The 27,737-nt window shown below is 48.1% G+C and overlaps 1 protein-coding gene across 2 annotated transcripts in view; it reads right to left on the minus strand.

Moving 5' to 3' along the window:
* Nucleotides 1-12,971: 12,971 nt before the first annotated feature.
* Prmt8 (protein arginine methyltransferase 8) overlaps nt 12,972-27,737 on the minus strand; it is an 84,959-nt gene continuing 70,193 nt past the window's right edge. For both annotated transcript variants that reach the window (XM_040737979.1, XM_040737978.1), the window contains 3 exons: nt 25,027-25,177; nt 14,596-14,717; nt 12,972-13,867 (listed from right to left, as the gene is read on the minus strand). In XM_040737979.1, the coding sequence (XP_040593913.1) occupies nt 13,784-13,867; nt 14,596-14,717; nt 25,027-25,177 (357 nt within the window). In that variant the 3' untranslated portion in view covers nt 12,972-13,783. The remainder of the gene's footprint in view (nt 13,868-14,595; nt 14,718-25,026; nt 25,178-27,737) is intronic.

Raw genomic sequence — 27,737 nt, forward strand, 5'->3', positions numbered from 1 at the left:
TAAAAAGCAGTTTACTTCAAAATAATGAAAGCAGAGCCCATGTGCATGGTAAATCTATTCCTAAATGACTGTTGCTTGGAATCAAATCCCCTATTTGACTTCCAGATCTGACCTTGGCCCTGGGAGCACGGTGCCTCTCCTCTCTTCATGCTCAGCCAGGATCCACAGGATGCAACTCTATCGATTAACCCCACCCTCCCTGTGGATGGATGAGAGGATGCCTGTCTGAATCTCCAGCACCCTCCCTAGCCACCTCTAGTGGTGTTTCTATTAGTGGACATATTCATTACCAGGAGCAGCCACACTGAAGGACCTACCACACGATTCAGTGGGGCCGATTTAATCAAAGTGTCCTACTTAGAAGAACATGGCTGGGAATGTTGGGATTTGGGGAAACCATCTGGTGCTTGGCAGAGGACCTGAAATCAATGTGGAAACTGAGGAGCACAGGTGAGGTGGTGCCATTTATCATCCTGGCTGAATCAGGTCCAATAGCTGACCCTTGTTCCTAGCTGGGACTTCATCAAGGCTATGGCTCACATCCAGAGGGGACTTGTCATAGTACCAGGAAGCTCCGCTCCTTACAAATGAGGACTCTGAGGACCAGTGAGCCTGCACCGTCATGATGAATTATGACTGGATCCATCTGACCTATAAAAAGTACGACCCATAAAACCCTGCATTCCTAAGCAAAAACTGCACAAAGAACACAGTCGAGAGGAATGGGACTGCTGCTTTTAATGTGGAGATAAGAATTGAAATAGAGGGGCGTGGAACACAAAATGCTGTGGGCTCCATCATGGCCTGTGGAAATGTGGCTATGGGAATGGGATTTATTAAGCAGGGGCACCAGGCCAAGGGCAGTGTTGAGTTGTGCCTCAATGCCCCAAGCACGGGCTCTCACAGCCCCTCTGTAATACTGCTAGTCAAATGGCTAACCAGGGTGTGTGACGCTCTTCACACACTGACTAAGTGCTCTAGAGAATGGCAGGCATGGCACCGAGCTCCCAAGGGTGGAACGATTCCTCTTTACTCCTACAGTTTGGTCTCCATGAGCTATTGAGAGCAAAGCATCATTTCTTCAGAGTAGACCCCATCCCTGGGGAGCTGCCATGCTAGAGGCCCAGAGCCTACAGGCTGGGCAACTCAGTTGGTTCAGATGAGGTACTCCTTCTGGCTTTAAAACAACATGCTGGGGAGCGTTCCAGCTGCTGTGATTCGATTGCCTTTCAGACAGTGTGATGCTCATCCGAGTGCTCTGTCTCATCCCCTGCAGCCACCCCAGCTGCTAGTGGCAATCCATTACCCCTGGGCAGCCTAACAGCTCAATTGACTTGGGCTCAGTGCCCTGTGCATAGCAGATGCTTCCCTGCCCTGCTCTTCTCCATCCTGGTATGAAACCAGTCCTTCTACCCCTTTGTGCCTATCCTGAAAGCTTTCTCCAGCTTCCAAAGGCCTGCTCAGAATAATATATCCTACATATAAGCTGTGTGGCCTTGAACAACCCCTGGTATGGCTCTGATGCCACCTACACATCTGTAACGTCGTAATACTCTTTTACTCATTGTAGAAGAGGAAGGAAGACAAATGAAAACTCAGGGAGAAAGTCTAGTCAACTGAATGGCTCGAAGCAAGTCATAGTTACTACATTACCTCCCAGAAAAGGAACCAAAGCATTTGAGGATAGAGGATGGGGAAAACACACTTCTGGATAACTAAGAGAAGCAGGGCTCCCAGGTAAAAGTGACTTCCATTACTTCTTGAAGGACTAACTAAATAGTGTTTCTTCAAGCTCTGAACTTTTCTCTAATCGTGCTGTGTTTCTTGATGTTGTGCTTTGAACCTGTGCAGGCCTGGCATCATAAATCACAAGATGTCCCCAGCAGAATTCTGCTCTCCTTCAGTTCTGTGTTTACCAAGGTGTGGCAAAGAATAGATTCTCGATGGATGGACCTGAAAATTCTTGAGACAGCATGCTCTAAAATGGCCCACCTTTATACACATGTTTTATAGAACACTTTACCACTGGGGTGGTAAGAAAGTTCTAGAAATGGAGTGGCTCTATGTGATGATGTAAATTACTTAAAGGTATTGACTTAGACATTTTTCAATGGTTTATACTAAACTTTGCACTTATTTTTATCACAATTTAAGAAAAACCATTTTAAGGAACATTTGTCTACACATGAAGAAAGGATTCATTTTCTCCCATATGAAAGCACAGCCCAAGGCTGCCTATAGTTGGTTTTGGAGTACATGAGGATGTTGAGGAGGTGTAGAGGAAAACAAGCAGACTTCTTGCCTTTGGGGTTCCAAGACATGAGAGGAAGAAACCCCTAAAAGCCCACAAGGAGCATGCCATGCACACAGCACTATAGCACCCACAGACTTCCCACCCTTAGGACCTCTTCCAACACTTGGACTCTCTACTCCTGCCTGGACCCCGCAGAGAAAGGCCCTCATGGCTCTTGGCATTCGTGCTATCCCTGCACTAGCTTCTGTGTATTTGCCTTCACCATTTTAGGGCAAGTCCCCTATGAGTGGGACCCCTGTATGCCAACAGGAATGTCTAGAGGTCCCAGAGTAGATACAAGAGTGTATTGAGTGACAACATCAACAGACAACTCTTGTTGCTCCTGGAATTCTACTGTATTGGTCACGGCAGAAATGGATTCAAAAGCACCCAGGAATTTCTGAGCTTTAAAGAGACTTGCATTGGAACCATAACTGACAAAGAAAGGCTAGAGAGGAAGAGGGAAGCTAATGCTCCAGGGGCACAGGCAGATGTTGGCATTGAGCTTGCTCTGAGTGGCTCCAGAGGTTGGGTTAGAGCCAGAAAGCGGAGCATAAAGTTGAAATACCTCCCAGAACACTGACCAGAAATGCAGTAAACACTCCTGGCCCCCTGCTCCTAGGAAAGGGAGAAATGGAAAGTATGAATTCCAAGGCCCATACCCCTGCTGTACCCCCGAGACTCAATGAAGGGAAAGGATGCACACACTTCCTTATCACCTAAGTCCTCTCCCTCCATCCTCTGTCCCCTCTGTTCCATAGATCCCATCTTGCAGAGAGAAGCACCTGGCCTGAGTGTCCCCGGGGAAAGCTCTATAGCTTTCCTGGTGTGGGCAGCGGTGCTGTGTCCCCGCCAGGGCCCTGCCACCTTCTCTATTGTAGAAAGTGGAATTACCAGCTTCACACCATGGGCCTATTTAAAACAGCCTTTCACATATGACAGATTTAAAAATATGCTAGAAGCTGGAGTCTTGCATGCAGAAAACACAAGCAAGCGGATGAAGCCTCTCTCCTTGCCCCCCCACCCTCCCAAAGCAGTTTCCATTCATGAGACCCATGCCTCTACTTCTGTCCATCCCTCTTCTCTCAGGCACAGGAAGTCTACGCGGGGGCGGGGGGGGAGGACTGCTCAGTTCCTTAGGAACCCCAGAGTGAAAACCAGTGTCTGAGGCCTAGCCACTACACACAGGGGTCACTGGAGTCTCCCCACTACTATCGTTTTCACATGAAGACCCAGCTGACCAGCCCTCTCCATTTCCTTCAGCGCACGGGACTGTGATCATATCCTGGCAGGAGGAGGGACCTGCCTAGGCTGCTATGTCAGCGAGCAGCTGCTGGCTCTGGTCCACTGTTCTTGTCATCTTCATCCTTCCAGAGTCTTCACTTGGTGTTCCAACGGAGAAGTGTACCACCCTCAAATGACTCTCCCAGAGAGCCCCAGCCCTGCTACCCCTTGTAAAGCACCTGTGAGAGTTCTGTAGCTCCCAGAAATGTCACCAATACTCTATCCTCTCATCTCAAAGGACTGTATTCACTGGGAACCCTTTTAGGGCCATGACCCACTTTCTTTGGCCTAACCCAGTTTTCTCTTGCTATAAATTAAATCACATACCCCCCAGCCAGAGTATCATCTATCTGAGGTCCGATAAGTGACTCTGTTGCATGTCCTGTGATGGCCACCAAGGACCCAGCTAGTGCTACTGACATTGAAATCAGGAAGGCAGCTTTATCTGGACAGAACACTACTGCCCCTAGTTAGTCTGCTCTGTGCCCATGCCCACAGCCCTACCACACCCAGCCTGCACTGTGCCCTTCTCTGCCTAACCCAGGCCATGAGCCTTAGCTCTGCTCCCAAACCTTGGGTGTGTGCTCAAATCATCTGGGAGTTTAACTAGTTGAGTTTTATGCTACTTTTGATAGCGTTACTTACTTAAAAAATCAATCCTAGGCACTTGCTACACCTGGAGATTCTGATTTAATTAAATGCTGGAAGAATCCCAAGATGACAGGGCATTCCTATAATCCTAACATCCAGGAGGCCGAGGCAGGAGACTTAAAAGTTCAGAACTGTCTGAAGCTGCTTAGTTGGACCCTTTCTCAAAAGCAAGCAAACCAACAGACTGGGGCCGGGCATACTCCAAGTCACTTAGGCAGCTGAGGCAGGAGGATTCCAAATTGAAGATGTATGTCGTCTACAAAGTAAGTTCGGGGTCAGACTAGGCAACATTTAAAAATATTTAACACTGAGAGAATAGCACCATGATAGGGGGCTTGCCTATATACATCTAAAGCCCCGGGTTCCAGTATGATGTAAAAGTAAAGAAATGAAACTTGAAGAGATTATCAAGAGACCTTACTATTAGTAGCAACAGTAACAGAAGGGACTAGGAGGAAATGAAGTGTCTCAAAAGCGTGCGCATCTCCTTGACTTTGAATCTGCTCTTTGATGTTACTGTCCTTGACTAACCCAGTCTGGACCAACCAGTCTTGATTCTTCACGGGAATGTTGCTGACTTCTCTGTGAAACAGGGCAGGAGGTTAGTAGATGCTACAGGGTCCTCAGCCTCCCCACACCTGCCATGCCGACTCCATGACCAGGTCTGAGATCAGGGCACTCTGACCGCCCACATGCAGGACTGGGAGCTCAGTGCCTGCCCTGAGCCTCGGGTACACCACACACATTGATGAAACCATACGCTGATCCCCCTTCTCAGCATGAGGTGATATCAGGCCTCACACCTCAAGGCAAACAGAATCCTGTATCATCGCTTACCTGAAGGGTCACAGGTCACAGTTTCTAGCTGATCAAAGCTATTTGTGGTTTGTGCACTGAGGAAGTAACAGAAACCCCAGGTGTACACCAAATTGTAGAGATTATAGGGCATTGCCAAAGCATGCTGTGGAAACCAAGGGCCTTCCTCATAGGGAGGCTAATGACCCTCAGGTTCAGTCCTCTGTGGTGCTGTGTGCACTCCACATTTACACCCATCTTGCATAGACCGAGTATCCCTGACTATGCTTCTCCTGACCCTGGCACCTCCCCAGTCTTCTGCCCTCACAAAACCCTTGAAGCCATATCACAAGGGACCATCTCAGTGGAAACTCTTGGCAGAGAGACACATGAATGAGCATCTAATCAGATAGGCAACCTGAGCAGACACAAATTAACTCCCCAAAGAAGAGTCACCCAGCTCTGGCCAGCCAGCAGCCAGCATCCTTAATTCCATTTCCTCTCAGTTATTAAAATGATTTTCTCCCAGATAGCCTATCTCCATGGAGTCCAGACTAATAAGCAAAACCAAGGCCAAGAGAAGACTTTTCTGCAGACCTGTCTCCATTTCCCGTTGGTATGCATTAACCACCTCCAGGATGCCCTCCAGCAGCCCTGGAAGAAACTTCCTTCACTCTTTGAACCTTTATTTATCATCCCATTCCAAGAAGGAGGAGGAAGTGGAGGAGGAGGAGGAAGAGGAGGACAAAACCCTAGCATTCATTACACTCCCTCAAAGTAGGAGACAGGCTCTTCTTGGAAAGGATTGGGCATGCTATGATGAAATAAAAACAGCAGAATCAGAAAGATTCCTCCAACTGGGTAGGAACCTGGAGATCACTCCAGGCTAACACCTTCATTTTCATAAATGAGAAACAGAGGCTGAGATGGTGAGTGAATAAATAACTGAGGGTCACACAGTGGGTTCCCAAGAAGAATAAGAGCTATGGGTACAGTGGCACAGGAGACATGGTGACAGTCCATCTTCTGGCTATTCAACAGTATTTGAATGAACCAGGGTCTGCCTTCAATATTGAAAGACAAACATAAATGAGGCCCTCTGACTTGTGGCGGGAAGACAGGCATAAAAAGCATTCAAGTGAGACAGCATGGGAAATGTGGGCACGGGTACAGGAGCACAGAGGGGACTGAGCAAGTCCTGGACTCGAACCCATATGTGGCTCAGTGGAGCAGCATTCCGCAAGAGAGTAGCCACCGCATGGATGGCTTGCTCCTCATTCAGTCTTTCCCCATAACACTATGGAGTGGACAACAGAGTCATCACGGGTTTACCAGAAAGGAAACTGAGGCAGAGAAAGGCTTAATGGCTTGCTAGTGGTTACACAACCTCAAACGGGAGAGTGAGGGTTTTAATGCGGTCTTAACACTCTATGCTCCTCACTACCGCTGTGTCCCATTCCCTGAGCTCTCCAAGGTTTGCCAGGTACCCGGTGGTACTAGGTTTTGGTACCCCTCATCCAAGTCCAGACCTGGACTGTGCTTAATGATCTCCAATTTCCACGAGTCTGGGACTGCTCTGAACTCCCATGGGATCCCAATCCAGGAAACTTCAAGGCCACCTTCAGAACTGTTTCCAAGTGACAGAGGGTCATCTGTCTTCTAGCTTTGCTCACAGCAGAAGCCTCCTGACCTGCTGTAGGAAGAGGCTCTGTCTTGGAGCTAGCCGCTCCTCTGTACCTTCTCACCTGAAGCTTTTGGTCCTGATAACAGGGAGAATTCCAGTTTCTATGATGTGAACCACTCACCACACAGGTGCCCTCTCCTCATGCTGAATCATACTTGTAACAACCCCAGGAGGAAAAAGGTTATTATCATTGCCATTTAACAGGGCAAGAGGCCACAGAGGAGCAAACACAAAAAGCCAAGGAGCTTGCTTCAGGTCTCACAGACACGCACTGGAAGAGCCAGGCTTCTACCTCAGGATTGTTTATCTGCAAGGCTGGCAAGAGTTCCCAGCATCATCCATGACTGTGAAGTTGAGCTGTGAGTCTGTGAAGCCTGAGCTTTGGCTTCAAGCACGATGTGCTATCCAATTGAGCTAACCAACCATGGCCAGAAAGCAATTGTCAGCATATCACAAACCCATTATGACCCGCAGAGCCTCTGAAAGATGCTTCAAGAGTATGCTCTGTGAGTTGAAAGTGATGCCAAGCAATGGCTTCTTTGGAAACAGCTGCCCAGGGCTTGAAGATATCCCAGCAGTTCCCAAATACAGATCTAGCCTTTCACAGATCCTACTGACCGACCACCTTCCACCTCCCAGACAGTTATGTTCTCTGAGCTGAGGGGAAGCCATCCTTGCCGAGGAGCAGAGTAACACTCACTAGAAAGGACAATGCAAATGAAGTCATACAAGCTGGCCCATCACATGCAAACCAGGGCATTCTTGGTTGAATCCATCTGTAAGCCCAGCAACCAAAGGCAGCCTGGTTTGCCACCCTCTCCTCAGGTCCTGGAGCCTTAGCAGCTGTTCAGCGCCCCTTTCCTACAGGTTCATTTTCTCAAGATGGCAATGGGTTAAGCCCATCACCAATTTCCAGGGGAAATGGCTGCAAATTGAGCTCATTAGATGGAGTGCATGTGTGACATGCAAATCTTTTGCTGTCACATTCCTGATTAAAATTCTTCAGTGTCTTCCTGTTGCCAAAGGAATAAGTGTCCTTGACATGGTTTGCAGGGCCCTTGACCTTGGTGTGCAGACTGTTTCCCTCACCTCTCTTCACTCTGCTTCTTCAGATATGGTTGCTTCCAACAAACTAAACCCCTTGGATTCCCTCAGCTAGGCACATGCTGTTTGCAATGAATGTTTCCTCAACCTATCCTCCAACACTTTCTACCCTCCTTTCTGTCCTCCTCCCCCTTTGACTCTCAGATTAAAGCTGTCCTCAGGGACAGGCGCTCTCTTGATCTTACACTGGGCCTCACAGCTTCATGCTCCCTCTGCTGCTATACTTTCTCTTTCACGATTTTGATCCCAGACACAGGGAATCCCAGGACGGCACATTGGTGTCTGGTTTGTCCACAGCTACACCCTCTGCACAGTATATAGTCTTCTATGGAGACACAACTCCAATAATGTCTGTGGAATGGAGGATGCTGGGAGAGGTCTCGCGGATCTCCTAGTTCTAATGGGGACTGAGAACAACCATGTTGCCGAAGATGGGATGGTGCTGTATGCTTTTCCTGGGAACATTGCCTTGCATCCATGAGACAGACACAAGAGCACCTCCCTCCTACCTCTGACTGGATCTGTGCTTCATGGTGGCACAGCACTCCCAAGCCAGCAGGTTTCCTGAATAGCACTGCTGTGATTTGGATATGGAGAGTTGTTTCCAAAGGCCCATGTGTTGGAAGACTTGTTCTCCAGCCTGTGTTGCTGTTATGGGTAGTGGCAAAACCTTTAAGGGGTGGGGTATAATAGAAAGAAGGCAGATTATTGGGGGCATGGCTGTAGGAAGATACTGAGGCCCAAGCCTCTTCCTGTCTCTATTACTATTTCCTAGTCACACTGGGGAGCAGACTGCTTTGCCTTGGACCCCTCACTATAGTGTGCTGCAGGTCCAAAGACAACAGGACCAAGCAGCCATGTACTAAAACCTCAGAAACCATGAACTGAAACAATCTTTTTTCTTATTAAGTTGGTCATCTCAAGTATTTTTGTCATAGTATCAGTTATTTGTCACGGTACTGTGTCCCTATATCTTTAGGCTTTGATTTTTTTCTTCCTGTACAATGGTCCCAGGAGGCTGACTCTATCCTTCCCTGGCCTTGTGGCCTTTCCTGGTCATAGAGAATTTGCCTGTGTTTCTGATTTTCCAGCTCTTCTGACACATGATGCCATGTGAATGTGCCTCTGTTGGGCTGACAGTAATTTTTGACAGTTGGAAATTGACTGGTCATCTCCTTTAAAACTGGCCAAAACTATCTCAGGGACTTACATGGTTGGTATGGCCCATCAGCATTCAGTTCTCATCTTGGTCCCTGCCCTGCTCCCACAGCTGGCTTCCAGAATGGAGTGCTGAGACACTAACCCTGAGCATCAAAAAGCACAAGTAGTCTGTATATGCAAACTCAGTACATTATTAACTGAAGCTAATATAATGCCTAGGGGAAGAATTCCCCTGGGAAGAGGTACCTGCCCTAAATTCCAATGCTAAGTGAGTAAGTCAACACTCCTGATCTTCACTGAATGGCACTACCCAGGCACTCTTAAACCACTGGGACCTGCCCCAAGGTCATAGGAAGTCTCTGAAGTAAAGAAAGGGTTATAGAATAAATAAAGGAAGAATCCCAGAGGCAAAATGTAGAAGAAGAGACATGGGTCATCTTAAGTTAGATAAACTAGCTAGAAACAGGCCAGGCATTCATAAGTAAGAATAAGTCTCCATGTATTTATTTGGGATCTGGTTGGCAGCACCCTCCACACACAAAGAGAAAAAAAACCAAAAACTAGTGGATACATTGTGTCTGATTTGTTGCTCAGTGTAAGCTGATGGCTTCCTTTGGGCCAGAGACCTTGGAAGCTCCGGACCAACTCCAGATGATAGCTGCCAGAAGGCAGGGTTCTCTTGGAAGTCACAAGATAAAAGGCCCAGATTTAGTACAATAGTTGATAGCCCAAGGGTAAAAGGCAAGTTAGGGAGCCCCCACTCTGCAACCAAGTATGACTGTCCTCAGAAATAAGATGTCTGAGGAATGGACGTTCAAGGTCCCATACAGACAGGTAGTAAGAATTAAGAATAATATTCCTTTAGAAAGAAGGCTTCATAAACCAGCTGGAATTTGTTGAGTATCTTAGAAAAATATATTTTATGAACACATTAGAGAAGTCTTAGACTCTGAGACCTGGGGGTGGGGGTGGAGCACAGCTGAGGCAAACAAGACAGAACAGATAGACACCAGTGATCCAAACTGGCCTCCAGGCCTGGGATGGACTCCAAGCAAGTTGAACATGGCCCAGGGATAGTATCTTAGTCCCTTTCTGCTGCTGTAACAAAATACTTGAGACTGGATAAAGGAGGGATGGAGGGAGATATATATATATATATATATATATATATATAGAGAGAGAGAGAGAGAGAGAGAGACAGAGACAGAGACAGAGACAGAGACAGAGACAGAGACAGAGACAGAGACAGAGAAAGACAGACAGAGATTCCATGGTTTTGGAAGCTGGGCAGTTCATGGTGTTGGTGAGGACTTCATGCTGCTTCCGTTCCTGAAGGACAGCATGAAAACAAGCATGGGTGAGGATGGGATGCAGCGTGAGCGGCCATCCTCCATCCTCCATCCTGCATCCTCCATCCTGCATCCTCCATCCTGCTTTGCACCAACCAGCTCCATTATAACCATCCAGTTCAGTGAGAGCAAGAACTCACTGGCATGATAAAATCAACAGTCCACTCACAGGGCTGCAGTCCACAGTGAAACTACCATGCACACTGTCTCACTAAGGACCAAGCACCCACTCAAGTTTTGCTGGAGACAGACCGTATTCCAGCCACTGTGGGTGGGTGGGATACCTGGGGACAGCCCACACCATTGCTGAGGTCTGGAGCTCGGCAGTGCCTACAGATGGGGTGCCAGGGATATCGTGAGAGGAGAGCTATAGAGGTGGGGACTAGGTGGGCCTGGCAAAGGCTTTATATCCGCCCATAGTCTCCAGAGAAGAAGGCCTCCATGGTCCATCTTGCTTATAAAAGTACAGAAAATGTCAGCTTCTCGAGGAATTGGAAGGCCAAGGGCCTGGGCAGGCCCATGGGAACCATTGCATGGAGTGAGGGTTTACCAAACTCTGCTGTTGTCCTGATGCTCCAGCTCTATACTCTGTTCATTCACAGAAGTCCCACCCTCAGAACCTGTAGTTTGTAGCTGAGAGAGAGAGAGAGAGAGAGAGCTTCTATCCCTGGACTTCAGAGTATGCCCAGGGGCCCATGTTTGACTATATTTACCACACACAATGGTGAAAGAGGCACTGCAGACCCCAGCTTATGGATCTGTGGAAGTTCTCTAGAAGAATGACAGGAGAGAGGGCCACTATTTAGCCTCCATGCAGCCTCAGCAACAACAAAAGCAATGGGTTTGGATGAGGGGTGGACTTCTCAAGTGACCTCATTTCTACAGCACCTCTGCTGTCTGTCACCCCAGGACCATATCTTAGACCCTGACTTCTATTTAGAACACAGTCAAAGCAGACATGGTTTATTTTCACAGAATCAGAAAACCAAACCAAAGCAAACCCAAACAAGACAAAAACAAAAACGTGGGCAGTTCCCACTGGAGTCTCCCATTAGAAGGAGGGGAAATAGCTGTCATTTTTATCCTTTCTGGAGTCCATGGGCAGAGAGTGATGGCCATAGGACAGGGTCTGAGGCCACCCAGGAGGCTGAAAATGAGGAGTGGGATCAGGGAAAGCCTGGGATGGCCCTCTGACAGCTGGAGAGGATGAAATGGTGTCATGGATACCTGTAACTCCCACAAGATGGCTATTCTGTTGAATCCTATGGGTTCTGGCAACATGGGACTTTCCCCTGGTGGCAGCATCCCCTCCAAGTGGGATTCAAGGCTAGGCCCCTTGCAGTAGGTAGAACTCAGGACCTCTCCAAGCACCTTGGTAATGGAAACCCACCAACAGATTGCCCTATAATGTCCTCAAAATGCCCCTTTTCAATTAAATTTCTTTTTCTAACTCAAGTGCCCTCCTCTTAAGTTTCTCTATTTTTCTTGACTGGCACAGGCATATTAAATTATTATATAATTCTCAATGATTTTTTTCTAAACACAACCAAAGTCTCACACGTTATGTCAAGGCTCTGAAGAATCAGCCCAGGGCAGGGAGGGCATGTGGGAATAATCTGGAGCCTGCTCCAGCTCTGCTTCAACTCCGTGGCTCTCCCCCCCACCCCAGCTCCCAATACATGCCAGCTACAAAGTGGGTGATAAGGCTGTAGCATCTATCTCCAAGGCTTTGGGGAAGTTGACAAAATTCATAATAGAGAGTTCTAGAAACAAAAGAGACAGCCATTGGGTTTGTTTGCCATTAGCCAAGGACTTTCCACAGACTTTATGCAAGTGTGGTGCTGTCTAGATAGATAGTCCCTCTAGATTGGTTTTTATGAAAGTAGAGAAGAATGTTAAAACCCCTCTGAAGAGCACTCAGGGGACTGAAGCCTGGGGTCCTAAAGAAGGCTGTGGGATCCTTTCATAGAGTCAGGTCATGCTGGGATATGTCGTCCCTGTCACCACCTCCTGGAATTCATTCTACTTCGGCAGCTCTACCTGGAGCAATCTGTGACCAGCATGCCTCTACAATGCACAGCCAAGTCCAAGGCCCCTGTGCATCTGAGCCCTCCTGGGCGCCATCACTCCACAATGGACTCCATCAATGGATCCCTTTCCTTCCCAGCACTTGGAATGTCTCTCCCATGGGAGACAACACAGATGATAGTCCAGACGCCAAAGAATAATAGAAACAAAGACCAAGTATCCCACCAAGTCTGACACAGCACACTGGGTTTCTATCCTGTGGAAATTGTTTTCGTACAAAGACAAGGGCCTTCAGACTTCAGACGACAGGTAGCTTCCTGGCTCTATGTATAGCACTATCGGTCAGTTCCTGTCCTCCTCCCCAGCATCCTTACCTCCACAGCTGCAGGATCCTCTTGTCCCCTCATGGCAGGACCTAGACAATCTACAGACAGGTGTGCTAGGACTGGCTCAACTTCCCAGCTGCTTCTTCCTTGGAACTTATTTCCAATGAGCAAACATAAACACAACAGGGACTGCACTCCACAATGCTCTGCCGCATTGTGGCTTCCTACTACCCCCTGCGCCCCCTGCGCCCACCCTTACACCCCACAGCACCAGGAACACAGGTCTCCCATATTGCTTCGTTCTCATGTGTGTTTATTGAGCGCCCACAGAGCCCGTGGTACTGTACTCAGGAATCAGAGCCACAGTCTAGTCAAAACGAGACCAGAGCTAGTACACAGAATGTTTCATAGCTGCGTAACATCTGTTAAGGGATCGGGATGGGGAAAACTAATCACGAAACAAATTCCTATTCAAAAGCAACAGAACCTCCTCTGAGAGTAATATAGATTCTAGGCACACACCCCCACACTCACATGCACACACGCGCGCACACACACCCCTCAGAATGAACACCCAAGTGTGCCCACTTAGTTGTATATGCATGCATATACAGATGTTTGTGGGCAGGTAAATTAATGTATATGCTGTATGCACGCACACTCACTTACACACCCACACGCACTCACACTCACACACACCACTGCACAGACAGAAAATCTGGCTTATGCTATCAAAGACACTATGTCTCCAGGTTCTAGTGGAAGTAGTCTGTCCTAGATGTCTGCAGCATGCAAAACTTGGAAGATCCATGGAGTCAGTTTAGGGGACAATGGGGGCACATGGGTTTGCTTCCATCCTCGGAGCCCCCACCACAGCACAACAGGCAACAACAAAGCCTCTGTGAGAGGCTCCAGGGGCGGAGTGGAGGAGCTGGAGGCTCGCTGTCATGGTGGGGTCCAGGAGAGCCCCGGCAAGTTCACCAATCTTCAAGGCAGAGTGGAAAGCTCTGGTTGTCCAGTGTGGTCCTCCTAACGGTATTCCTTGGGGCAGCGTGGCAGACGGAAGTGAGTGCCTCTCCTTGTTGCTCTCTGCAGCTTCCCACATGTGCTAACGCATCTTGTAGTCGTTAGATACAGATGTTTCACACAGCTGTCCCTTAAAATCCAAGTCTACTGTGAAATCGAGGTCTCGCTGTGAAGGAAGAGCAAGGGGCCACAGTATGAGTCTGGGTGGCAGATCACAGCCCTTCCCAGCATAGGAATTCTCCTGGAGCCACAGGGACAGGCAGCCATGGCATTCCTGGCTGAGGAGTCTCCATGGACAGTCAACAGGAATCCATTCTGGTTCCCCCATTATCCTCACAAGGAGGGCTGTGACATCTAACCTAAGCCTTCCTGCCGGCACACGAAAGCAGTCCCGGGATTTCTTTGGTCCAGGTGGGTGCTGGGTCTGACTGGACATCACCCTCAACCTCCCTGCAGACTTTCAGTGTCTGTGCAGATGGATAAAGGGACACTTCAGCAAGGTCCCACCAGGCTAGCTGGAGAAATGCCCAACAAACACTCCCTCTATACCAGACACTTGCATTTACTGGCTCAGCTCACCCTAAATGAAGCAGAGACCATTTATGCAACATCCATTCTCAAAGGTTCTCTTGTGGGCTTCTGGGAGCTGTCCTCAAGGTTGAGTTCAGAGTCCAGAAAGCCTCTAGCCACTGGGGTTTGAAAGACTCAACATTGAGGTTGTCCAATTAGGCCTGGTCACATGCAAACACAGCTGATGTCTGTCTCCCCCAGAAGCGTTTCCATTTGGACACAAGACATTAGAGCAAGTGACTTGTGGGAGCCCCCTGGGAGTCAGCTGCTTCATGTGACCCTCCTCCTCAGTGGTCCTGCTGTGCAGGGCTCCCTCAAACTCACCACGTTTTTGGCATTTGGCTTCATGGATATGGTCCCGTAGATTTCCTCCCCTCTCCGGACAGTGAGGTAGTCTTCCAAGTAGAAGACGGTCTGCTTCCAGTGGGTGTAGGGGGCATCGGGGGCTGGGGAGGAACATGAAAAGGGGAAGAAGAAAGAGTCAGACATGAAAAAGAGTCAGCAACAAGAGGCCCAGGACCCACAGAAGTCCTGAGCTCCTCAGGGTGAAGGGCTCTAGCAGGCCCAAGCCTGGAAAACACAGGCTGAGCGTGACAACCGTGGCTCTAGCAGACCCCCCCCCCGCTGTCTTGCTAACCCTTAGATCACATTCCTGAAGCAGCAGCTAAGCTCCATTCCCTTATTTGGCCACTTTCTCCTCCTGAGGCTGACTACCAAGGTCCACCTATCAAAGTACAGAAGCCCAGCAATTAGAAGTCCCCTTTGGCTCACCTAATTAACATGCACAATTAAAATTAAACAGCTCATCCTAATACTGGGTGCCCCCTTTCCCTTTGTCACCTGCCATTCGCCTATGTGCCACATCTGTCTCCTCTGTATCCAGAGGTCGGCCTTTATCTCTCTGCCACATCTGTCTCCTCTGTATCCAGAGGCCGACCTTTTTCTCTCTGCCACATCTGTCTCCTTTATATCCAGAGGCCGGCCTTTATCTCTCTGGGACAAATACCTCTGCCCCCTTTCCTGTCCCTTCCACTTCGCCTTGTCCTTGATCTCCTGTCTTTGTCTCTTTTTCCCTGCTCTTTGTTCCTCTGAGGCAAAGAAATCTCCCTTGCTCTGGGAACTTGGCCTTGGGGTTTCTTGAATCACCACCTGGTGATCAGGAGTGGGATCATGAATTTCCACATAGAACAACAAAAGCTTTAAAGGAATTTTAGAAACAAAAGAACGGAGAAAAGTATGGGTTCTTGGTGGCAGCATTTTCTCAGGTGGGCTCTGTTTTGCTATCGACAAGCAGAGACTCACACGGCTTGCTTAAGGGAGTCTTCCTGACTTAGCATAAGCAAAAAAACAAAACAATAAAAAAACCCAGCAAAGTATTGCGTTTATATTAATCTTTTAAAACATAATGCATAATTAAATACAGATTATAGATAGTTACTTATAATAGTCAGAACTTATAGTTAGGTAAGTTAGGTTTTCTAAATATATAGAGATGTATTTGAGATATATAGATAGTCTTCAAACCTTTCGAAGACCTTCAGAAAATGGCATTTTAAATGGTTTAGGGTTTTTCTTAACAATGAGAAATGTCTGCTCCTGGCATCACCAATTACGTCTGAGAGGAAGATAGGCATCGAAGAAACTCGTTATGGAGTTTGCTTTCAACATGGCAAGATTAGCCATTTGGGCAAGAAACTGCCTTTGCCTAGACTGCTGGACTGTTGCTGTATAAACTGGATATGGAGGACCCACAGGAAAGTGACTGCTGAACTCAAATAGTCCTTCAGGGTTCCTGCTTCATGGAAGAGTCTACGAGACTTTCTACAGGACACAGAAAAATGACTGACAGACTGCTGATGCGGATGTACAGTTTGAAATTTCCTGCTTCAGAGTAAACACCTCCCCCTTCTTGTTCCAGACACACTGTGGCCTATGGGCTGAAGATGAATGCCCCAACATTACAGAGGAACTTCAGGTGACTGTCCAGGCAGCAAGATATCTCTGTCAATCCTAGTGTTTATGTATTATCCTTCTGTGGTCTTTGATGGAGTTGAAGACAGATAGTTATAATTACAGTTTTCCTTAGTTATGATAAAAGATAAGCTACATATAGAACTTTGGACTCACAAGGATGGTATGGATGATATTTTCTTTAAATCTTGCTGAATATTGATAGACAAAATATTGTAACTGTGTTCTTACTTGATAACTGTTCTGTTATATATAATTTGACTATGTTAAAGTTAAGACCTTTCTTTTTGTTTAGACAGAAAAGAGGAGATGATGGGGAAGTCCTGTGTATATGTCAATAAAGGACTGTTGGCCAATAGGGAAGCAAGATAGGTGGGACTAGGAGTCCAGGAGGCCTCTGGGAAGGAGAAACACAAGGAGCCACGATGTAGCCCGCCAGAGAAGTAAGATGTCCGGAACTTTTCTCCGGTAAGAGAAAAGTTAGATTAACAATTATGGGGTAAATACTTAAGTCAAAGCTAGCCAGTAAAAAACAAGCAAGGCCAACAGCTTCATAATTAATACAGCGCCTTGTGTGTTATTTGGGGGACTACAACACGGCAGAGCCCAGGTGACTGGTGGGGAAAAACCAAAGCGGCAGACAAGAAAAAGGCTTCTCTCTACAACCATACACCACCACTCAAGGGGTCAGGTGTCTAGTTCAAGTCCCAGAACTCCTACTCCGGCCCAATGCCCTTCAACCCATCCTGGTAATATTAGTGAGGGGTCAGAAGAGAGGCAGCCTCCTACCAGGGAGCCTCTGGTAGCTGAAAGCCCCTCAGCAACTAATTCCATTAGCATGCATGTGCCCCCTCCCTACGCTCCTGTGCTAGTACAGTAGTGACTCAGAGTGCGAGAGACCATCCTATCTCCATCATCTTAGATCTATGACATCGTTTATGCAAACTCAGAAGCTCAACCTATCTCCCAGCCTTACCATTACCCCTCCTTACTTCTCCATCCCTCAAACAGCTTCCCTTGCCTAGGAGTTTGCCCTGTTGCTGTACCCAGCACCCTGGCCCTGTTCTGCTGGTAAATTCCATCTGTGCCTTCCCAACAGGACAAGAAAGAAGGGGATTCTTGCTTCATGGGTCATCCCATCCTGCATAGTTCAAGGCCATCGTGATGCTTGCACCTCCCCAGTATTTGTCACTGGATCCCAGGTAGTCTCCAGCTAACTGGGAGGGGCCTGTGTCTCGGAATGCAGTCCTTTTCTTCAGTAGTGACTGCCTCTGGAGCACTCTCCCCCATCCACTACGTCCTCATCTTCAAGGCCAGCCTTCCTGGACCACTCTAACCTGGGCATCCAGAATTGGTGTCGTGACAATGTCCAGCATGCTTCAGAGTAAACGCCTCCGCCTCACTTGTTTACATCCTCGGCAGGCTCCTAGAGAGTGGGGCGAGGCCAGCCTTGCTTTAATGATGCTCAGCTCTCACCAAAGTCAATGTAGAAGCACCGAGTCAAGTGGACACTGAGAAGTGGGCAGTGTCAAGAGCCCAAAGCACAGCATCTTGTGATGCGTGGTATGCCCAAAGCTGCTCAGCTGAAACCTATGACTACAGAAGACTCGCTGTAGGCTGAGCTCCTCTGGGCTTTGACTCTTGTCTTCCCCCAGTGAACTTTCCTTCTTACCTAAAACCAATGCTAACAGCAACAAGACTTGGGAAGGACATAAGGACCCTTCAAACACATCGAAGACTGCTTACATGGGAGATTCTGCCTTATAAGTGGCTCAGGGAATTACTAGGAGTCAATTGTGCACCTGCAGGAGAAATTGGAGCTGGGGGACTGAGTTGTTTGTTCCTCCTAGAGGTGTTGAGGACACCACTCACAGTAAGCTCAGTTGCCATGCGCCAAGTCATACAGTATGACCTCAAATATCTTTCAAAACCCCAAGATCTATTTTAACGACAGCCAAGTGGCCTCCCCCACCCCTCGTTTGCAGTGAGCTGGCTTGATCAAATGTCAGTGGTCAGGTAGAGACTAGGACAGCCTTCAGTGTGTGTGTGCATTTGGAAATCAATGAAAATCAAGGCCACAGGAGAAAGACAGCCTGGGCATCTGGAGGGGGAAGGAGGGCTGAGGTAGCACAGCCTGGGCCTTGTGGACCATGAAGCCTCAAGCCCACCTAGCGCTACCCCAGCCTACAAAGCATGCTGCTGTCTACAGACCACCTGCTCTCAGCAGCTTCCTGCCAATTACCTCTAAATAAACCGTCAAAAGACAAGTTCTGGCTGCGTATGCAGAATGCGATGCCGGAGCGTGACTGACAGCATGCTCGCCCCCATCTCCACCTCCGCCCACTCAGACAGGTGTCTCTCCCGTTCCTAAAGACCTTCAGCTACGGGGATTCAAGCTGCCTCCTCTGTCATCCAATCAGAGACGGCGAAGGTTGAGCTTCCCTGGTTTAGCTCTGCTGGCCCCGGGAGGCCAGATGGTCTTCTTTGCCACAGGTTTGTACTGTGACCCTGGAAGTCCTGGGCCACCACATGGACTACATACAGGTCATGCTATTTATCCCCTGAAGTATTGTAAGGCGGGATGGCTCATAGAGGGTGACAACACATCCCTCTGTGCCTGGGGACACAGTTCATGTCTGTTCACCAAGCACAGTCATCACTAGCTCACCCTTTTGCTTGCCAAAGCATCCTTAATTGAAAGCTGAATCACATGGACACCCCACTTACAACCTATTAGTTAGAACAAAACCACACTAGGGGACTGCTAAGCTGTGGCAGCTGGTACTGATTCATTACATGAGCTGGTGCGTAACTACCCATCCCTAAACTGAGGGGTACCTGCAAGGATACACTGCCTCACTCGGGCGCGTTACTGAGTTGTATCTGGAGTGCTGCAGTGCACAGGGTGGCACTCGTGCTATTCCATGCATTCAGAGCCACGAATGATGTCTACAGCCCTCTTTATCAGTGACTACGTTTTCCTTCCTCCCCAGTCGCAACCCACCGCCCAGGATAGCACAGCTTTCAGTCATTAGACAATAAACACCTCTTGGAGATATTCTGGACCTACAAGTCCACCCAGGCTCCCCGTTTCTAGATTACTGATGATTTTCAGTCTACATTTAGGCTGAGTGTAACCACTACTGTCTGCTTAGGGTGCCTGTTGTGTGCCAGGCGTGGCTCTGAATTTGTCCAGCAATGCCCAAGATGAGCACGGCTCTGCATCCCCACCCTCATCCCTCCTGTTGATCCTACACCCTCAGAAGACCACCAGCAAGCAGTGGATAGTGCAAGCAGCCTGTGGGGGCTGTGATCTTGGGTGAGGGAGTGGAAACACAGGGAGCCATGAGAGCCATTGGGAGTGGCCTCATGTGAAATTATCCTCCTGTGCTTTGAGGAAGAGAATTCAGCTTCCTGTTTTACTTCCTAGTAGTTAAATAGTATTTCTTTGTAAGTTTTCTAGCTATGTACTTAGAGTTACATTGCCTAGTGAGCTTCTTGGAAATTGAATACCGTGCACAGAGAGGCTTCTTTAACCTAGAAAATGACTCAGTGCCATGGGATGACAAATCGGGGAAGATGCTGCCTGAGACCCACAAAGTCACAAGCTCAAGGGCATCCTGCCTTGGAAAAACGGATATTTGGAGGCAGCTTCCCTTAGGGCCACTGCCTTCCTCCCACCTCACATCTTTCCTGGACTGCATGGCAGCATCAAATCCCCTCCCACCCTTGCAGAGGATAAGTTCAAGGGGACAGAGACAGCTGTGCCCCTGGCTGGCAGAGCCTGGAACCTTGTGTGCTTTTGCCTGATGCTGTAAGCAGCCAGAACCATTAACAGCAGCATTTGCAAGCTCCACAGTATGTGATTTGCTTTTTTGAGTGGACTCCCCAGAGCTGGCTGCACTGAGTTTGAGATGGAAAACTCAGTGGGGGACCAGCAGGGAGGGGCACGTGCCAGGGAGGGGAGGAATGCTTCCACAAACCCCTACAACCAATATCTTATTTTTGCACAAGCATGATTGTATGAAAACTCTTTTTACCATAGCAAGGACATAGGAATACTTAATTTAGGATAGAGCCTTAGGGGCAGGATAGCTAGAAATGGGACATTTAGATAAAAATTTCAGAGATACCGATAGCATCTAAGCCACTAAGTTCTGAGGTAGGTTCACAGGGAGCTCTTCTGTGAATACAAATTAGTTTATTTACATTTATTAATTATAAATATAACCATATATCATTTATTCATCATCCATTTAGCTGATATTTATATTTTAATTAAGTATTGCTCAACAACTCGTGCACTTACATTCCAATAGAAATAATAATAAATTTGTTCCCAGCTACTCTTTGCATTGTAGTTAATAATTTAGTTCCATTCTAGTTAATAATTCATCTTCATCCTAGTTATTGAGTTAGGTGGTAAGTTCATGAGTACTCATTATATTAATAAACAAATAAGCCCAAAGTGAATCATGCATAGGTTTTCAAACTGTGACACTATGTCTTGAACCAAACATTGGGATTTATCAAATTCTATGCATTCATGAGCCTAAAACAAACAAACAAAAAATTACTCTGCCAATGGCCAGAGTGAAGACTCTGAGCAGAATTCACTGTGAGGTTAACACAGTCCAGTAAAGTCTTTGACAGACTGAACTGGTGCTAACCTCACGAGAGGGTTAAGAGACTAACCAACTGCATTGTTTCCTCTGGTTCTCAGTGATCAGCATGAGAGTTTACAAACCACGTAAGACTCGGTAAATTCAGAGGGCATGCATGCCTTGGTGAGGAGACAGACAAGCTTGCCCTACCAGAAGGGAGTCAGGCTCAGCTGAATTCTCAACTGTCTAGTTCAAGATGGTCTTCCCTGAGGGCAGGGCTTCTCGGACTTGAGTAGGAAGCATGGCCACATGGAGGTTTTGCCAAGGCACAGAAGGCTGGGCCACCCAAGGCACAGATGGCTGGGCCACCCTCAGAGTTTCTGAATTGGTGGTTCTAGGGTGAGCCTGCCTGGATCTGAAGGATGCTGAGGCTATTGTCACTGTGCCCAAGACATGGGAATCAAAGATTTTAGGCCCTATGAACATCCTTCTTGAGCCCAGTTGTGTGGAGTTCTGTGCAAACAAGAGGAAATATGGCTTTCTGGTGGCCCAAAGGCAGAGGAGAGCCTCCTCCCTGGATTTATCAAGGGGACTCAGCTTGAGTAGGGTAGTGGTAGGGGGATGGTCTACAGACAGGGGACTGAGCCTGGGGTTAGATACTTCAAGTCCTTGGCTTCTTTCAGGAAGCTCAGAAGCAACGGCTTTGAGTCTGGGCTGAGGTTTAACCAAGCCTGACCCTCATGGGGCCATCAGAATGTCAACCCGGCCACCACAGAACCAGGGGATCAACTCTAGACAGAAATTCAGTAGGCTGCTAGGACCAAAAATAAATCAATTTAAGGAAAGATAAGCCTCAGTAAGAGTCGTGGGTCAGGGTCCAGGCTTCAGACACCCACAGCTTTTCCCAGTGTGCCATTGCCATAGGCTCTCACATCACCCACAGGGCAGGCTCTGAGCTATCACCATTGGGAGATGGAAGAAACAGGGCTAGATACCATGGCTCCCTTGCTACCACACTTCCCTCTCCATTGCTGGACTGTCTCCCCTTTATCCTTCAAGTTCAAGCAGAATCTGACATCCCCTCTCCAGACTGCTCCTGCCCACTGGGAAAAAGAGATCAGCTCACCTACTGCCCCTTGAAGGACGGCAACCCTCGGCAATGGCCCCGATCAGGGGAATCTCTGGTTTTTCCCAGGGCCAAGAGAGCACCAGTCCAACCTAGATGATGAAGCCGAGGAGACACTAGTCTTTGTGGCCAGAAGCTGTGCATTAGATCTAGGAGAAGACTTTCTGGGATTTGGACAAGATTTGTTTGTTTGTTTGTTTTGAGGCAAGGCCTCACTCTGTATCCCTGGCTGGTCTGGAACTTGCTGTGTAGTCCAGGCTAGCATAGGGATCCACACCTGGCCTAGTATTGGATATGATTAAAAAGTCTCCTGCCTCCTGTCCACAGCTAAAAGTATCTAAGAAATAAGTGGTCACATCTGCTAGAACATTCCCCCTGCCACTAGCACACCTACTTAGTCCCCGAGGGCACACTCACAGTTTCCAATAACTCATAGGGAGAGCATTCAGCCTCTGAACCTCCGTCCTGGAAGCTCAAGCCGACCATTACAGAAATAAAGGGGTAACAGGAGCCCTCTGATAAAGGACCCTCCTGTTCCTGGGTTGCATCCCAAATGAACATGCAGAAACAAAGGCCCAGGGATGAAGAGGTCTCCTGAGCCTAAGGCATGGGAGGGAGCTCACAGTGGCTGTCCTGTGGGTGGGAGTGATGGGAAATAGCTTGGCATGCCTAGCAAGAAGTCTGAGGACCCATAAGAGGGCTAGGACCAAGCCATGGAGCCCTCCTCTGCCAAGCCCAAGGCAGACAAGACAAAGGACACGGCTTGAATGTGTCTCCCAAAGCTCGTGTGTTGGAAATGTGATCTTCAGTGGGTTCATCGAGAGACAGAATCTTTTTTGCAGGGAGGAGTAATTGGGTCTGTCCTCCTGATATACAAATCCATTCACAGATGGATGAACCTGTGGGGTATCATGTGTCTTAGCTACTGTTCTATTGCTGTGAAGAGACACCGTGACCACAGAAAAGAAAGCGTTTAGTCGAGGGCTTGCTCACAGTTTCAGGGGGTGAGTCCACGACCATCATGGTGGAAAGCAGACAGGCATGGGGCTGCAATAGTAGCTGAGAGCTTACATCCTGATCCACAGATGGCAGACAGAGGGAAAGACAGACAGAGCCTGGTGTGAGCTTTTGAAAGCTCGAAGTTCAATCTCAGTGACACTCCTCCAGCAAGGCCACAGCTCCTAATCCTTCCCCAAAAGTTCCACTCTCTGAGGATTAAGCATTCAAATATATGAGCCTATGGGGGCCATTCTTATTCAACCATCATATCGTAGGAGTGGGCTACTGTCCAGGGAAGCTCTGTCTCGGGCTTTCTTTGTCTTGCCTTTGGTACCCTCCGCCATGTTATAATGCAGCACAGAACCCTCATCAGATGCTAGGATAATGCCAGCACCACGGTTTTGGACCTGCCAACCTCCAGAACTTTGATCAAATAAATTTCTACCCTCCCAAGTTACCCAGACTCAAATGTTTTGTTATAGCACCAGAAATCAGACAAAGATAATAGTGAAAGTCATCTTCTGGGAATGCAACCACAGACTTAATGATATATGGATGTAGGTGAGAAAAGCAGGAAAGAAAGAGAGAGGCCAGTTCATAGCCCAGAGAGAGAGAGAGAGAGAGAGAGAGAGAGAGAGAGAGAGAGAGAGAGAGAGAGAGAGAGAGAGAGAGAGAGAGCGTGCGGTCTTGCATAGAGGTTATCACCTCTGCACACGGCACCAATTTGAGCATATAGGTTGTTCTGGAACCAGAAGGGGCTTCTAATGGAAACCCCATGCTGTTCTTGCCTCTCACACAGAATATTTTCACAAATGCTAATCAGACAAGCATTTATTAAAAATCTCACAGTGAGATGAATCAGTAGCCAGAGACCCTTGCCACCTGAGTTTGATCCCTGGAACCCACACAAAGGTAGAAGGAGAAAATCAACTCTGACATGTCTTCTGACCTCTGCACACACAAGCCATCCCTCACACACGTGATAACACACATTATAATATCAATCAATTAAAATTTTCAACATGGAATCTCCTTACCCAGTCCATGTCTCCTACCTTGCCCTCATCCAGTGTTAAGTAGGGCATCATATATGAGCAGGGCGAAGGTGAATGGGGATGAGACCTCCCTCATAATCAGCAGCTTGTAAACCCAGGAATGAAGACAGCAAGACTTGGACTATTAGTCAAGACAATGATATCTAGGTTTATCTCTGGCCCCAGAATATCATGAAGACATAATATTCTGAACTTCCAGAAATTGCTTCCATCTTATTGACCTATGGGCATTTTTATGAGGCATTTTCTTCATCGTTAATTGATGTGGGAAGACTCAGCCACTGTGGACGGTTACTATCCCTAGGCAGGTGTGTCTGGGATATATAGAAAAGGAGGTAAATGTGAGCTTGAGAGTAAGCCAATAACCTGGTTCCTGTCTCTGTGTTCTTGCCTGGGCTTCCCTCAGTGGTAAACAAAAAGCTGTAGGATTAAATAAACCCTTTCCTCCCCAAGTTGTTTTGGCAATGGCATTTATCACAGCAGCCAAAAACAAACGAGGACAGCTCCGTACTCATGTGCTCACACAAGTGAGCACATGAGTGTTCAAACACAAGACACAGCTTGAGGTAGATCTAAGTATCTACGCTAGCCTGATGGCCTCCCTGAGCACTGTCCATGCTTACCCATCCAAAGTGTCTTCCTTCACAATGGTCCCTTTGGTCACAGTCTGCTCTCACCCTCAAAAGTACCTCATGCTGTTTTGTAATAAGCCCAGCCTATATCCTGTAACTACACCACAAGGATAGAGGAACAAAGGGGAGGCCAGGGTGAGTTCCTGGTGGCACCATGCCAGCTCTCAGCTCTGGAAATCCTACCCCGTATCACACTTACCCTCTCCTTGGGAACTCAATAGAGTGGGAGCTGCATCCTCTGCTCAGATGGAGATGCTAAATTGGAGCCCCAACTGATGTCTGGCCAAGTTAAGGCCAGCCCTGGTTTCTACCCATACTCCTTAAGAGAGCGCAGAGGGAAAGCTATAGATAACCAGTGGAGAGCTCACCTGTAGAAAAGCCCATTTTCTTGTGGCACTTGGTAAATTCAATATTAAAATAGGTGACGAGGGCATGGACGTAGTCGTTGCGCTGTATCTGCAGGCAGAAGGCAGATGTGAAGCTCAGCTCTTCCGTCTTCACAGTGTAAATGTCCACTTCCTGCAATCCGAAGGAGAGAGAAGCCACAGGCTTACAGCCTCTGTCATGCCAGGGCCCAGTAGCCTCACCCCTAGAGAAAATAGATTAGCTACTACTTTGCGGTGACTTCCAGTGGGAGGAGTAGAGAGGGGCTGAAGGTTGAGACAAGAGTGATCTAGGTAACCACACATCACCAAAGCAAGTTAGAGTGGCTTCCAGTGGCCAACCAAGCATTGCTACCTCCCCCTGGTCATTCTCAAAGTGTGGGTCACCCATGCTCAGCACCTTTATTACCTGGAAGAAAATTCTGAGTGGGGCAAGGGGAGTCAACACAGACCTACTCCATCAAAACAGCAGGGCCCTCCAGGGCCCCCATGAATCAGAGGACTCATTCCCTGACCCCCGCCATTTTTTTTTGTATTCAAGTTCTTCAAGTCAAGAACACTAAGTGTTACCTCAGGACTGAAGCATAAACTGGCTGGAGGAAATTCCACTGACCATTTATAACAAGACTGGACGGGTTTAAAAAATAAATAAGAGGGGAAAACACGAGGCAAGAAGTCTCAGTTTGGACTGGGCAAGCAGAGCACAAAGAACTAATAATTCTCACAAGTTCAGCTGGAGAGTGGCTGAAAATCGATGTTACATGGGGAGCCAGCTCAATGGAGAGACGGTTCTCCATGTGCTGCTCTTCTGTGTGTGAAGGATGCTGAGTAACCTGCTGTTCTTTGGCTGGCCTGAGGCAGGAGACCCTACTGGGGACTTAAGAGACATCCAGGCAGATGCCCGAGAAACTTCAAGAAGAACTTCCCTGGTGTTGGGGCGTATAGCAAGAACCACTATTTGGGGGATTCCAGGAGAGACAGCCAGACACCTGTGTGCCTGGTGGCTCTGGGAAGTGCTCCAAATGCCCAGCAACAAGCCCCATGAAGAGGCAGAATGTCACTGGGCAAAGGGCTCCGTCTCTCTGCTGTGTTTTAAAGAATCATTAGAAGGAAAGGGGTTGCAAAGGTCATAGGACTTGTAAAGATGAAACTGAGCCATGGAACCCAACCTGGTCTCAGTCCTGATGGCACCTGAGTGAGCCGCCATGGCCCTTGGAGAAGGGGAGATGCTCTCAGACTGGCCAGGAAGAGAGCAGATGCAGGGCTAGAAAGTGAAGCTCTGCAGCAAGCAGCTGGGTTGCAGGGGCAGATGGAGCCTTCCATGAGGTGGACACTGCCTAGTTTCTAGAGCCCAAAGATGGAGAATGAGAACTAAGGGGAGGGTGAACCTTGGGTCAGAGGGGCCTCTGTAGATGGTATCAAGCATCCCATCCATTTTGATAAGTGACACCTTGACCTTTGTGAACAGCCCAAGGATGCTGATCCTCTGCCCATCATACAATGCATTCTGGGTCCAGGCATCTTCAGCAGCAGTGGAGAGATCACAGCTGCTTTTCCTGACTTCCACCTACAGGGCAAGCTGAACCTCTGCTCCATCTGCCATAGAGGCCCTGCACCCTCATGCTGGGCACTCCAATGCTGCTGCTGGGTTCTGTCTGCATTTGATTCTGGCTCCACCCCACTTCTTCAGCAGAGACCCTGCCTAGAGTGTGGGCATTGTTCCAGGGTAGGAAACCACTTCAGAGGAGATGTCAGACTTTCTCAGTGCTCGTGGTCCCTCCAAGCCACACTTCATTCGCAAGTTCCCCGGAGCTCCAGAATTCCAGAGAATGCCTCTGGGAGCTGAGCAGTGACTGATGGTGCACATAAGCACTTGGTGACTTTTCTGCTTTCTCGTGCAGGTCCTCTCACTGTCCCCATACCTTTGATCTCAGCCACCAGCCCAGCTTCACTGCTGGCTCTTATGCAGGGGCCTTGTCACCTCCATCCTCAGCCCCTGCCATTAGAATGGATCCTTTTAGGGACCAGAGCTACACTTCATTGTCTTGTGTGTCCTTGGCATATAATTGAGCACTAACAGGTGCGTGGGCTCACCATTCTCCCAGAACAGGTTTCCCTGCCTGGAGTCCTTCCTTCCTTCCTTCCTTCCTTCCTTCCTTCCTTCCTTCCTTCCTTCCTTCCTTCCTTCCTTCCTTCCTTCCTGGGTTTCTTTCACAATCACTCACCCACTCAAACAATGTCACTCTTGGTCTACAACCTTCAATGACTCCCTATGACTTATACCCAGATCTTGATAATTTCCCCATCTATTACTTCCCTTTCTGTTTTGTCACCTTCAAAACACATGTGGACACACACACACACACACACATACATAAATGCACACATACACATACAGACACACATAAACACATATGCACACATTACTTAGTGGGAGCTTAAATAAGTTTCTACCTTCACACCCTTTAGTTGATTCCAAAGTCATTAATTTGGGAGACTCTGCAGCCATCAATGTGTTACAGGCTTCACACTGGCTGTGCTCCAAGTGACACTCTGAATGAAGCCACCCTGCTGTGTGAAAATTGCATTTCACTATCTAGCCTGACTGCAGTTGCATGTCTCTGGTCCTCCAGGAGAAGTGGTTTTCCTCTATCCCCTAGGGTCTTCCAGCAAAATAGCCTTTTGCCATCTTCCCC

Source organism: Mesocricetus auratus, unplaced genomic scaffold (assembly GCF_017639785.1).
Source record: "Mesocricetus auratus isolate SY011 unplaced genomic scaffold, BCM_Maur_2.0 Super-Scaffold_100676, whole genome shotgun sequence".
In the NCBI taxonomy this organism is placed as follows: domain Eukaryota; kingdom Metazoa; phylum Chordata; class Mammalia; order Rodentia; family Cricetidae; genus Mesocricetus; species Mesocricetus auratus.